This window comes from Rhynchophorus ferrugineus, unplaced genomic scaffold (genome assembly GCF_030347505.1).
Source record: "Rhynchophorus ferrugineus isolate W39M unplaced genomic scaffold, kcgeb_rfMv2 rfM1, whole genome shotgun sequence".
Lineage (NCBI taxonomy): Eukaryota > Metazoa > Arthropoda > Insecta > Coleoptera > Curculionidae > Rhynchophorus > Rhynchophorus ferrugineus.
The window spans coordinates 6360670-6375097 of NW_027472580.1; the positions used below are offsets into that span (position 1 = coordinate 6360670).

Sequence of the window (14428 nt, forward strand, 5' to 3'; positions counted from 1 at the left end):
AATTATTGTCTACATACTTCGTATAAGGAACTCGATTGTTATTAATTCATTTCACGATTATTAAATATCATTAATTATGGGTCCGAACCATTAGTCTAAATCAATCAATAATAAATTATGCTAAGAGAAAAAAGACGAGATAAAGGCGGTAATAATTGATGAAAAAGCGGTGGATATAAATCGCGTGAAAATCGTTCTTGACAACTAAAATAGGCTTTTCCGTGTATTGCATAAACCGTTTGTTTTTTTTAATTAGCAGTAATAAGCATTGGTTATATGTAAAATTATCTTATAGGCACGATAATATATTTTTTGGTGTGATGAAGCTCTCAATACATTATTTGACAATAATATTAATCAATTCCCTTCAAATTACTATGAACCAACTGGTGCTACATCAAGGTCTATATATGTTTTGTTGGAAAATTATGTTCAAAATCAGGGTTTTGTTTCATTTGCCCATAGACTACTTTGCGATTTTTGTATGCTTTCAAGATATAATTTTTGATTAACTGGTTATGTATAGAGCCATTTAACTAATTTTCTTTAGATTTAGAAGGTATCTTTGCATCCACAAAAACGCATTGCGACAACTTCTTGATTTTATTCTTTAACAATATACTATGGAAAATAATTATCTTCCTTTAAGAATGCACAGTTAAAAACATATATTTTGGTAAATAATAATGCTAATTAATATTGCTGTAAAAACTAATATATATTTTTTTGTTTCAGGTAATGTATTCTTGATAATGTACATTAATGTACGTTAATTTTATCCTGTTGGTAAGTCCTACTGAAATTTTATAATGATGTTTCTTTTTACTACATAATTTATTCATTTCTTCATGAGGTTATTATGACAGAAACACCTACAGTACTAAATATAATCGATTTTTTTAAAGATATATGCTTTTGTTAAATTGCTAAATGTCGAATTATAATTTTTATTATCAAATAATGAAAAAAACATGATAGTACAATACTGGATACATTGTAGATTGTAGACGTTATGTATGCATATATTAATAAAATTAACCTTTTTGTTATTAACATATTGTGGCCAGTTGTTGATAAAATAGTTGTTATAACGAATTTCAATGTATGTCAGGCTAAAGGTTGCAGTACTTTAGTTGAGAGATTGTTGGAAGTTTTTTAACTTCTGGGACTGGAGATGTAGTGATTTACGTTAAGAATTCAATTTAGTTATTTGGTTCTTTCATATTTTAGAAATGTACACACAGAACATCATTAATATGAGTTTTAACAGATGTTTTTATTATATGTGTGTATATACATTGTTTTTCTTATTTTTCTTCTATATATGTTCATCCCGATATAACAGGCTATTAGTTATATGGCTATATTTCTTAGTTAGCACTAATCCTCAAAAGATGCGTGTGTAAATTTGACAGCTATCGGTTATTAGTTTGTGAATTATAGTATTTTGATGAAGCAGCCTTTGTTATTGTGAAAAAAATGGATAAAAATCAATTTCGCGTGTTGATAAAATATTGCTTTTTGAAGGGAAAAATACAGTTGAAGCAAAAACTTGGCTTGATGCCGCGTCTCCGGACACTTCCCCAGGAAAATCAACAATCAAGGATTGGTATGCTAAGTTTAGACGTTGTGAAGCTACGATGAGCTATGATGGGCCCTGAAGATGATGAACGCAATGGGCGCCCAAAAGAGGTTGTTACCGACGAAAATATTATAAAAATCCACAAAATGATTCATTGATCAATTGTCAATCAATGATCAAATGATCAATGATCAATTTACGGTCATTCAATGACCGTAAATTGAAATAGACATTCTAAATATGTCAACTGAACGTGTACATCATATCATTCACGAATATTTGGGCATGAGAAAGCTCTGTACAATGTGGGTGCCGCGTGAGATCACTTTTGACCAAAAACAACGACGAGTTGATGATTCGGAGCAGAGTTTGAAAATGATCAAGCATAATAAACCCGAGTTTTTGCGTCGATATGTGACAATGGATGAAACATGGCTCCATCATTTCACTCCGAAGTCCAATCGAAGTCATCCGAGTGGGCTGCACACGATGAACCCGCTCCAAAGCGTGGGAAAAAGCAACAGTCGTCTGTCAAAATTATGGGGTCTGTACTTTGGGATGCGCATGGAATAATCTTCATTGACTACCTTGAAAAGGGACGGACCATCAACAGCGACTATTACATAGCGTTATATGACCGTTTGAAGTATGAAATCGCCGATATACGGCTGCATTTGAAAAAAGGAAAGTGTTGCGTTACCAAAACAATGCACCGTGTCAAAAATCCATGAAATGGGCTTAGATTGCTTCTTCATCTACTGTATTCTCCAGATCTCCCAGCGACTATTTCCAGTTCTCAGACCTCAAAAGAATGCTCGCTGGGAAGAAATTTTCGTGGAATGAAGAGGTGAAACTGACGCTTATTTTGAAGCAAAGGACAAATCATACTACAAAAATTGTATCGAAAAGTTGGAGGATCGCTATAATCAGTGTATCACCATTGAAGGGAATTATGTCGAATAAAAAAAACTAATTTTGCCAAAAAAATATGTTCTACTATGGTAGGCGGGGGACTTTTCAATTGACATGTTACATGGGCACTGTTACTGTATGATTTAAATCTATTATTGATTGTCACTGATACGTAATCAATTTGACCGTATATTTGCTGAACATTTACTGATGTACTCTCGCCAACACACAGTCCACAAGTTGAGTATTGCAGCTACTATACTTTTATTTTTTGCCTTTAACAATAAGAGCACTTTGTTGGCATCAGCAAATGACATTTTAGTGTCATTTTTACTTTGTATTATATACAAATTAGTTAGGCAAGGAACTCGATCTAATACACCGTCATTTAATATTTTTCTTTGTTTGTTTCTTTGCTGGTTTGCAGCAGTATTTGATGGGACTGTCTTCTTACATCTGTAATAGTTGTAGCTTTGACTTCCTGATAACTATTGATTCCTAAACTTAAGCTTCTAAATAGAGTTTTTTCAGAATTTTAGCTACACTTTTAAATTGTTGAAACTAAAATTGGATAATGGGATACGAGACAGCAATTTCAAAAAATGTTTGATGGAGAGTAAATTTCTTCCAATAAATCAACAAGATTATATCAAAAATGCAGTTTTGAGCATTCCATGGTAACTCAATAACACTAAAAGGGATATTTTTATTTTTGTATAGAAATATCAGAAAATATAATATTTGTTTACATTCGTACCTCACATTTTTGCAAATAGTACAAGTACTTAATAAGTAGGTAAAGAGTCTAAAGAAATATTTAATCTTGTGATAGTTATACGATATATAATAAATCTTCATTCATTATTGAGTGTGTTTCATATTATTGGGTAAGATTTGTGGAATATTTGCCAATTTCGAAAAGTTTATATGCAAGAATACGGTTTCTTCTCTGAATGTCCAAAGGAGAAAAACAGTAAGAGATTAGTTTTACCAAGGCACATTAATGTCGCCATTTAGTTTTATATTAAGAAAATAAATTATATCGGTACCAGGTGTGTTGGTATTTTGTTTCAAAACGGTTTTTTGTATTAAAAAGTTTGATTATTTTTTTAATTTTTAGTGGGTTTTTTATTTATTTTTTGAAGTCGGTTCAATTTATTACATATTTTTTATAAATTTTATTTATATAAATTTATTAAGTACTGGTATCGTCGAATATATGACCGTAGTTTTTGCCAAATTGAATTACCTCTTAGAGTTTCCGAGATATAGGCTATCGATATTTTACATTTTAGGTCCTGTTTTTCCAATAGGCCAAATTTGTAAAATTGTAAATTAAAATGGTCAAATTCACATTCTAAGTAATATTCTGCATGCTAATTACGTTGCTGTTTGCCAAATTGCATTATCTCTTTATAGTTTCCGATATATAGGCTATTGAACTGGTAGCGTCGAATATATGACTTCTTAGTTTTTGCCCAATTGAATTACCTCTTATAGTTTCCGAGATAATATAGGCTATCGATATTTTACATTTTAGGTCCTGTTTTTCCAATAGGTCAAAATTGTAAAATTGTAAATTAAAATGGTCCAATTCACATTCCAAGTAATATTCTGCATGCTAATTACGTTACTGTTTGCCAAATTGCATTATCTCTTTATAGTTTCCGATATATAGGCTATTGAACTGGTAGCGTCGAATATATGACTTCTTAGTTTTTGCCAAATTGAACTACCTCTTATAGTTTCCGAGATATAGGCTATCGATATTTTACATTTTAGGTCCTGTTTTTCCAATAGGCCAGAATTGTAAAATTGTAAATTAAAATGGTCCAATTCACATTCCAAGTAATATTCGGCATGCTAATTACGTTGTTGTTTGCCAAATTGCATTATTTCTTTATAGTTTCCGAGATATAGGCTATTGAAATTTGACATTTTAGGCTCTTTTTTCAATATAGGCCAAAATTATAAAACGGTCTTATCAATTTGACTTCTTATTCTATGGTTGATATGAAGCTCTCGGAATAGCTCTATACCTCGATCTATTCGCACTATAGTTAGATTATGGAAGCGTTGCACAACCGGGCGATGGAAGAAAATATTCCGCAAACCATAACAACGTCGTTTGCATTTGACTCTCGCTGCGCGCACCACCGCTTGCCTAATAATAATTTTTCTATTATACGTTCCATTAACTTCCGTTCTGCTTGGTTTTTCTCTAAAATTGCGTTTTTAATTGGATAATGAAACTGCTGTTCGCCGGTCAGCTCCGTTCCCGTCTCATTATTTCTCTCTCTCTCTCTCCCACATACACTCGGACACATCCTCGTCCTCTCCGTGGACGTTTTTCGACGCGGTACGCACCTTCAATCTCATTTTGCGGTCAATCGATCGGTTGTTAATCGGAGCCCGTTATCTTTGTTTGTTTCCATGATATGTGCGTTTCGTTGGCGTTAAAAACTTGTTTGTTTACGTCACGCGGGTCATTATTATAATTGTGTAATGCACGTTCTCGCGTTTGAATACATTGAACCGTTTTTTTTCCTTCTCGCCGTGGAAATATGGTATTTTAAGTATGCGTTGGCTGGGCCGTAGTGCTATAAGTTAATAAGGAAATTGTCGATGTATTATTGAGGTTTAAAAAAAAACCTTGTTATGATTGGTTCATGTATATACTTTGATACATTATTTTGTAATGCTAAGACTTTATGATGGATAGTGAAGCTCTATTCAGAGTAATTGCTATAATCCATCCAAAATAATTGCAAAATAATAAATAATATAAATACAATAATGAAACAAAAATAATGTTATTAAATAAAATTCATTTTAATGTTATAGTATATCTAATATTTATATCAGGTGTCCCCGAAAGTCGTTAGCGGCAACATATACCGCTAAGCTTAAGTATAGAATATCACCATCGAGTATATACCATATACACTATATATATATATATATATATATATATATATATATATATATATATATATATATATATATATATATATATATATATATATATATATATATATGAATTATATGTGAAAAAATGGCCAAAATACGAGTAAATATACATGTTCAGCATGACAACATTCGATCACATGTTTGCAAAACCTTGTTGTTGACCTTGCTCCTTCTGATTACTATCTGTTTCAGTATATGTGTCAGGACCTGATCTGAGAAGCGCTTCACTTCTTACGAAGGTACCAAAAATGGCTTGATTCGTGGATAGGACAACATATACATTGTTGTTTCAAGATGGAATGCGTAGATTGTCAGAAAGATAAGAAAAATTAACAGCTATCTATGGACAATACTTTACATAAAACACACTATTGTAGGAAATACTTTTATTTCTAGGTAACTAAAATATGAATATTCAGCAAGACATTATAAAGGTCACGGTCTTGATAATATACGAGGTATTACAACGGTGATTACAATAACATTCGTCTATTAATTACGTCAACAAGACACTCTTCGAGATGCAAAAAAATATCGTTATTTTTGACCGATTATTTTTTTGCCGATATATTAATATATCGATATTTTTTTGGCGATATTTTTCCATATTTTTCTATAAATTTTTAAAATTCATATTCCTATATATTTATATTAAAATAAATTAAATAATAATTTTTAATAAATCTTTAAAATTAGCGTTGGTTCGATGCATTTTGGGTACTTAATTTTAAAGTGTTCTAAAAGGTTTTGAAGGTTCAACACTATTTTTTTAAAAGTATTTAAAGAAATATATGTTTCTTTAGACTAATATTTCACCATTTTTATTTTTCTTAGAAATATATATATATTTTTGGTAAAATATCGACGTTTTTTGTACTTTTTACAAAAAATATATCGTTTTTTTTCTCGGATATATCGATATTTTTGAAAAATAACGAAAACGATATATGGATAATTTTTAAATATTAATTTTTTTTTGGTGGCCAATACCCCGAAGACTCTATGAAACTATATAATTTCCAGTTTTTTTTTGGGCCTGATTTACCAGCTGGAAAGTTTCCTTGCTGATGTTAACTCAATTTATAAGAGAGATTCCCCGTGAGGGCTCTTTATTTGGGGTATGAGAACCTTTGGCGGCTTGAAGAACCGCTTTTTGTGGGGATAGTCCTCGGGGTTACCTTATTGGGAACGGCTTTGACAAGGATCTGATGGAGGACTTGTTGCAGAGAGCTGAAGTTGCATGGAATTTCTTGTATAAGGAGAAAACGAACCATCTTATTGCTGGTGTGTAAGTTTCACGATGAATTTGGGTATTTCTGACAAGCCATGGCGCGTTCAGAATTTGCCTGAGAAGTTTATTTTGCATTACCTGAAGCGTTTCCACAAGTTCCGGCCTGACAAACCGATACCAAGTGTTAGATCCATATAATATAATGGGTCTGATAAGCAGCTTGTAAAGCAAAACTTTAATCATCGGAGACAATTTACTTTTCCTGCAGATGAGAGGGTTAAGCACTGTGGCGACACTGTAGTCTTTAGATATTGCTTTATTTATATGTGTTGACCATAGGAATCTACAGTCAAAGATGAGGCCGAGATATGTGGCTTTTTGTCGCCACGGGATTGAGACTTTTTCGACTCTCAGCTGGTAGGCGCGGATGTACCTCTGATTGTGAAAGATTAAGGCCTGGATTTTTTGGGGGTTGATTTGTAACCTCCAGACATTTAACCATTGGACTGTGGCATTTAATTGAATTTCAAGCTCTCTCTGAGCGGCATCTGCATAACGAGAACTGCTGAAGAAAAAGATCTTTACTTGAAAGGACCTATCCGACAAAAAGGAACGTAGTAAAATTATCAGGTCTTCGGGTAAACCTGCTTCGATGGCTTTGTGTATTAGGCCGTCGTGCCAAACTTTGTCAAACGCTTTTGTTAGGTTTAAAAAGACCGCGAAGAAAAGAGCTTGTGCTTTTTCTTTATGGCGAAGTGCATTTCTGCGCCCAATCTAGTGGTCTGATGTACATCATTTCCAGTCAAGACACCGACCTTTATATCAAAAAGTGTACACCTCAGCTTTTCCATCGTAAAGGTGCCCTTTACGTAATTCGTCTACAAAGCCGTTCTATATTTTCTTACAGTATACCAACTTTTCCCAATAAAGCATCAAATTTAAAAAAAATCCATAATATATTCAATGTAGAAAATTGATATGAGTTGAAAACCCTGGTGAAAACTTTGCTAATAAATCTGATATCCTGTGTACAGCGCGTTTAACTGTTAAGTCGTAAAAACACCAGCGTTTATGATCTGTAACAAATAGGTTTAACCTCCTGAACCACTGCGGCACTGTTCCAGCTTAACTTTCACCTTTTAAACAATATTCGATTGCGTCAAAGCCCCCGAAGCTTTTCAAAAGCCGAGTGTACGTGTGGTCGTGGTTTCGTACGTTTTTATTGCTCGTTTAAGTTACCGGATTGTTTAACGAAACAATTATCAGTCACTGTTTATTTGGGAGGAATTTTTTATCTTTTTAATATACTGGGTTGACGAGAAACACTTTTTTTGTTGCCTGAAGTAAAATTGTTTTTTTATTTGTTATAAATGTTATAAACACAAAACATTCAAAATACACATGAGCCTAACTGAATTTGACGAACAGTTTGAGCTGAAGAAGATTCGAAATTGGTTCAAAGTTGTGTGTTTAGTTCCAATGTTTGCCGCATGATTTTCTGAGAAATTAACCCTATTTATCCTTGTAATTTGATTATTAATAATAATACATATAATTTGAAGACGTTATAAAAACATGAAAAATTAAAAAATATATGTTTTTCTTCCAAGATTTTTGTTATGTAACCTGAAATAATATTTAACTTAGATTTCTATTTTGCAAATGGAAATTATCAACAAAATTAAAATAGTCAAAAATAAAATAAGGCCTCAAATGAAGGAAATTATATTTATACGCAATAATTTTGTTGTTTACACATATTGTTACCCTTCGTGGCAAAAAAAACTTGTCAGATAATACAGAAAAACTATATCACAACTGGTGAGTCAAAATATGTTTAATAATAATCCCATATAAAACAATTATTAATAATATAAAAATTTAAGTTTACCAAGGGTTGTTAGAACATTATTTTTCAATATGAAAAATGTGCAAATACTAGAAAAAGCAATCGAATAATTAATACTAAATTTAAAATAATTATTGAAATCTCTTCAGCATTCTATAAATATATTACTAAAGTTGTATAAGCATAATAATTTTATGAGATATACTTATCATAATCTTTGCACGAGTTGGATTTCAGTCTTATTGGTATTCACTAAAGCAATTTTGATAGTTTAACATAATAAATCTACTACTTATGTCAGAGATGGAAAAATGGTCTGTATGCTATTATTATCGTTTGCTTATGGAATAGGGTTTATATAAAACAAGGAATATAGGAATAATGAAAAGATTGGAAGAATTTTATTACTACATTTTCATCGATATTTCCACGATAAAATCAATCTCTTGTAAATCTATAAATGTATAGTTGTAGATGATATTATATATATATATATATATATATATATATATATCAATATTTTTATTACAAATCTATCTTTTATTGCGAAATTACAAAAGCATAGTAGTGGATGATGCTTAGATAGAAGTAAAGCTCATATCCTATCGGACTTGATGAATTAAATCGTTTAAAATTAGTGTTGGGAACTATCGACTGAAAACAGTCGAAACAGTCGACAGTCATAAAACAGTCGAAACAGTCGATAGTCAAAAAAGTAGCGACTGAAAATAATAATTGCTATGTTCAGTCAAATGCGCGGTTCGACTGTTTTTTTCATTCGTGATGACAGATGAAGATGTAGGAATTCTTGTCTGCATAAATTGTGAGATAGGAAAGGACGGAGATAATTGCTTGGAACAGTTAAATTTAAAGGTGTTTTTATTTTTCAAAGGTAGTATAAGCGAGACAGAGATGTATATATATTCATTCACGTGCTAACTTTAACAAAGAAAAGGAAAAAGAAAATATTACTAATTTCTATTAACATGTAATAAATATTATAATTTTAAAGAAAGTAGGATTACTTTTATACTGAATATTCTGTGAATTTGTAAAAAGGAATGGAATAATAACACCACAAATGTTTTGTCGTGTTTTAATATATTAAGTGCTATTTTTAAATAACATAGTATAATAAATATAAATAGAACAATACAACTTAAAAAAAACCTAAAAACTAAACGCCCAATAAATGGCATTTCTAAATACTGCTTAACCTGTAAAGTTGCTGCAGTACTTAGAGTAATTACTTCTTTCATTCTAGCCATTGTGTTAATCAAAATATTTCCAGATGTTAATACATTATTGATCACTAGTTGTGTCTTGAATTTGTGGAACTATATTTGTATTTTTTGAAGTTAGAATCGAAGATACCTCTTTTCTGATAACTTTTTGTATCGCTTCAGCATTATTTGTGCATATCGTGTTCATTTCTAAAATTGCCAGTTTTTTATTGATGACATATAATAGACAATTTTGAAATTTTTTCCCCCATTCACTTGTTAAAATCTTTGATTTGTTGGAATACTGCAGTCCTCTTATTAACAGTATAATTAAAGACATCCTGGGGTATCTTTCACCAGATAACTCGGTGGTCATTATTTCAAGGGGTTAAAAAATGTTGAACACATTCTGTTAAGATGGTCCATTCGTCAACCAATAAAAACTGTGTTGCTCTTCTTAACAGCCATCAAAATAAACAGTTGCTGAATATTAAAGTAAAGTTTTCTTAACATAAAATATATTTATTACAAATATTTAATATACTTTATTCATCTCTTCACAGTTGATATTTTTAAAAGAAATTTAACATCTGTTACTGCAAAAACTTCTTCCAGTCTTTTGGAATCGATGCAATTTCTAAAACCTTTGGAACATAATTTTAGTTTTCAAGATTTTAGGAAAACAGTTTTGACAAACAAAAGGCTTTGACAAAAATCGTGAATGTTTATTAAAAAAGTATTACCTATTATATCAACATAAAGTATTACCTATTATGCTAATAGTAATAAAATCAGTCGGACCGAAAACTGCGACTGAACACAGTCTCTAGCAAAAACAGTCGAACCAAAAATAGCGACTGAAACAGTCGATAGTAAAAAGTAGTCAATTACTAAACAGTCGATAGTCGATTTCAGTCGATTGTTCCCAACACATTAAGTATTAAAATTAATTACCCTATCGTATATATAGTATAGTTAAAAAGTATTATTTTAAATTTTCACTCCTTCGTTCCCAATTTACACCGCTTGTTGTTTATGTTGGCAGTACTGTTTATATGTAACTTTCACCGATATTGGACGCTCAGTTTGCCGTTGACAGGCAAATAAACACGACGTGTTTTCATTGCGTGCTCGCCGATTAATTTTGATCATGTCCGGCGAAGAAGTTGACACTGTTTGTTGAAACCGACAGGAAGGGGGATGTAGTGAACCGGTGAAAATGCAAAGCAGTTGTTAAATTATAACATATTTACTAATGGAGGACGAGGAGGATTTATTATGGCACTTTAATAAGATTTAAGAAAATCGATTTTACGATATTTGATGACAAAACAGCCGCTGGTTAAAAATTATCTTAGCATGGCCTATATGTCGATGAAAACCCCACACTTGGTGGTTTGTGATCCGATGATAGCGGCCAGAACTTCAGTGGCTGACCGAACACTCAAAAGAATGCTCGCTGGTTGTCGTACGTACCAGATAATTTCCTAATGTTGTGCTCTTCCACATGCAAGTGCGTGAAATATAAATTAATTTCGTGTATGCGTGTCCCAAATTGTGTAAGTGTCCCACATTATTTTATTTATGTCTTCAGGGTCCGTACTTTAAAGCGGATGCTCGTGGATTCGCCTTAGTACTACGCGCGATTCACGAATGACAACAAAGTCGTACGCTCTTTCGATACGGAGTTTTTTTAAATGTTCGGAACGTTTAACGAAAACAGGAATTGTACGTGTGATGCATCCTGACTGTGGACCGATTCAAATAATGAAAAAGGTCCCCAGAATAAAATGTCAAGGTATGTTCCATATATATAATTTATTTAATTAAATATTTTTCATCCACTTAGATCTGATTATGGATGCTCTTCATTGCGCGATTGTTATCAACCAGTATTACCCAAATATTTATTAGCTTATGGGGATTTATCGGATTTACTATAACTAACGAACTATATTAAACTATATTTTACACAGTTCTGATAACTGTTGCAATTTTTCTTGCTATGGTATTTGTTAAATTATTACAATTTTTAAATTATTTATATTCAAATAACATTTTTATAATTATTCTCAGTCTCGCTTTTGTTTAATTTTTTTTCATAGATTGAAAAGGTACTCAAATTCTAGAATTGTAGAATTTACTTCATCCAAACTATAGTTAAATTGTATTTTTCAGAATTGGTAATATTATTATTACTATCTGTTCCTACTTTTATAAATGCTATATTTAACAATAAGGAGTAATAAATTGTTTTTATTTTTGGATAAAATTTGATTAACTAATTTTTTTGATATAATTCTACAGAGGTTTGTTCGTTTTTGTGATTTTTTGTATTATGTTTTACTAAAGTCCATTGTATTAATTAAGTCCAAATATTTATTACCTTATGGGGATTTATCAGATTTACTATATCTTACGAACTGTATTAAACTATATTTTACACAGTTCTGATAACTTTTATAAATTATTACAATATTTGAATTATTTATATTCAAATTACATTTTATTAGTCCAGTCTCGTTTTTGCTTAATTTTTTTCATAGATTGAAAAGGTACTTCTCTCAAATTCTAGAATTGTAGAATTTACATAATCCAAACTATAGTTAAATTGTATTTTGCAGAATTGGTGATATTATTATTATTATTTGTTCCTACTTTTATAAATGCTATATTTTAATATAAGGTGTAATTAATTGTTATTTTTTTTTGATAAAATTTGATTAACTAATTTTTAGAATTAGATTAGAATTTAATTATTATTTTAGAATTTAATTAGATTGAAAAGGTACTTATCTCAATTTCTAGTATTGTAGAATTTATTTAATCCAAACTATAGTTAAATTATATTTTGCAGAATTGGTGATATTATTATTATTATCTGTTCCTACTTTTATAAATGCTATATTTTACTATAAGGAGTAATTAATTGTTATTTTTTTTGATAAAATTTTATTAACTAATTTTTAGAATTAGATTAGAATTTAATTATTATTTTAGAATTTAATTAGATTGAAAAGGTACTTATCTCAATTTCTAGTATTGTAGAATTTATTTAATCCGAACTATAGTTAAATTGTATTTTGCAGAATTGGTGATATTATTATTATTATTTGTTCCTACTTTTATAAATGCTATATTTTACTATAAGGAGTAATTAATTTAATTTTTTTTAACAGAATTTCATTACCTAATTTTTTTGATATAATTATACTGATGTCTGCTTCTTTTTGTCATTTTTTGTATTATGTCTTACCTAAGTCCATTGTATTAATAAAGTCTTAAGTCTTAATAAGTTAAACTATATTTTACATAGTTCCGATAAATGTAATTTGTTTTGCTATCGTATTTGTTAAATTATTACAATCTTCGAATTAATTATATTCAAATTACATTTTTATAATTATCTATATATTATATATATATATATATATATATATATATATATATATATATATATTACATCATATTTTACTTTTTATTTTGTCTATATAAATTATTTACTTATCAATATAGCATATTTTTAAATTTTCTGTTAAAATATATTAAAAAAAACAAATGAAAAACTATACTTAATCTAGTAACTGTGATTAGCTCTATTACTTATTCTGTTTTTATGCAATGTATATGGCCAAAAAAGTAGCTTAATGTGTGTTTGTTCAGGACTGTTATATAATTTAAAAACTTTTTCATTTTTAACTGGCTTTAAAAATTGCGAAAATGAATGTCCAATAAAAATTCTGTTGAAAATTAGGTGATATTTTATGGTATGTGCATTTCTAACCGAAAATTCAAATTGCTCAAACATTTTATGAAACTGATTTATTTGATGATATTTAGAAGAAAAACAATATATTAATGAGTACCAAATAGCTTCCAATAGCAAAATAGACCATATAGTTTAACAAAACTTAGTTATTAAAAATGTTAAATGTATTTAACTTTATAAATTTTTGCTTGTTTTTGGTCTAAATCAAACAATAAAACTAGTAAATGTCAATTTGAAAGTTCAATAGTAGGCATCTATATATGTTGAATAACTAATAAGCGAGTTGAATAACTAATTATTTTATGAGATACTTCATGTTTTCACCAAAAGATATCGCTGATCAAAATATATCCAATACGTTTAAATAACACGCATTTCACCAGTAAATTATTCATCAAGCCTCAAAAAAAAGCCCCAAAAGTAGTTAAAACCTGCAAAATCTGTCAGGTACTTGCATAAAAACCTTACATTACTCGTGATTACCATTTGGTTACGTTGCAGCTTATAGTCACAGTAAAACACATTGCACAAATATCTATAAATGAAGCTTCCCAAAAAGCCTTAATACCCTTAATACTATACATCTAATATTCGTGCCATAGTTTATAATAACAGTATTCATTAGTGTGTAGTAAATTACTAATTAACACGTCCATAATCATACAACTACCACATAATTAATGTAAATTTTAATTAACACTAAATAAGACTTAATCCAAAAAACGAATAAATTTCCACTGTGAGAAAACAGTTTGCATTTGAAACGATCTTAAAAAAAACAAGTCAATTAAGTACCATATTCAGATTAATGTGTATCCAGTTTAAATTTTTGTCATGTTACGTAACAGCGAAAATTCAGATTGTTTTGGCCATGGGGTAAATTAGGCGAATT

The 14428-nt window shown here is 30.0% G+C and overlaps 1 protein-coding gene across 3 annotated transcripts in view; it reads left to right on the forward strand.

The window, feature by feature from the left end:
* E23 (ABC transporter G family member E23) overlaps positions 1-14428 on the forward strand; it is a 457701-nt gene that overhangs the window by 309928 nt on the left and 133345 nt on the right. Inside the window, exon 1 of one of the 3 annotated variants that reach the window (XM_076415235.1) lies at positions 11439-11565. The exons of the other annotated variants lie outside the window; for them this stretch is intronic. Coding sequence (XP_076271350.1) covers positions 11558-11565 — 8 coding nt within the window. The 5' untranslated portion in view covers positions 11439-11557. Of the gene's footprint in view, positions 1-11438; positions 11566-14428 lie in introns of those variants that run through there. 3 annotated transcript variants of the gene reach the window in all.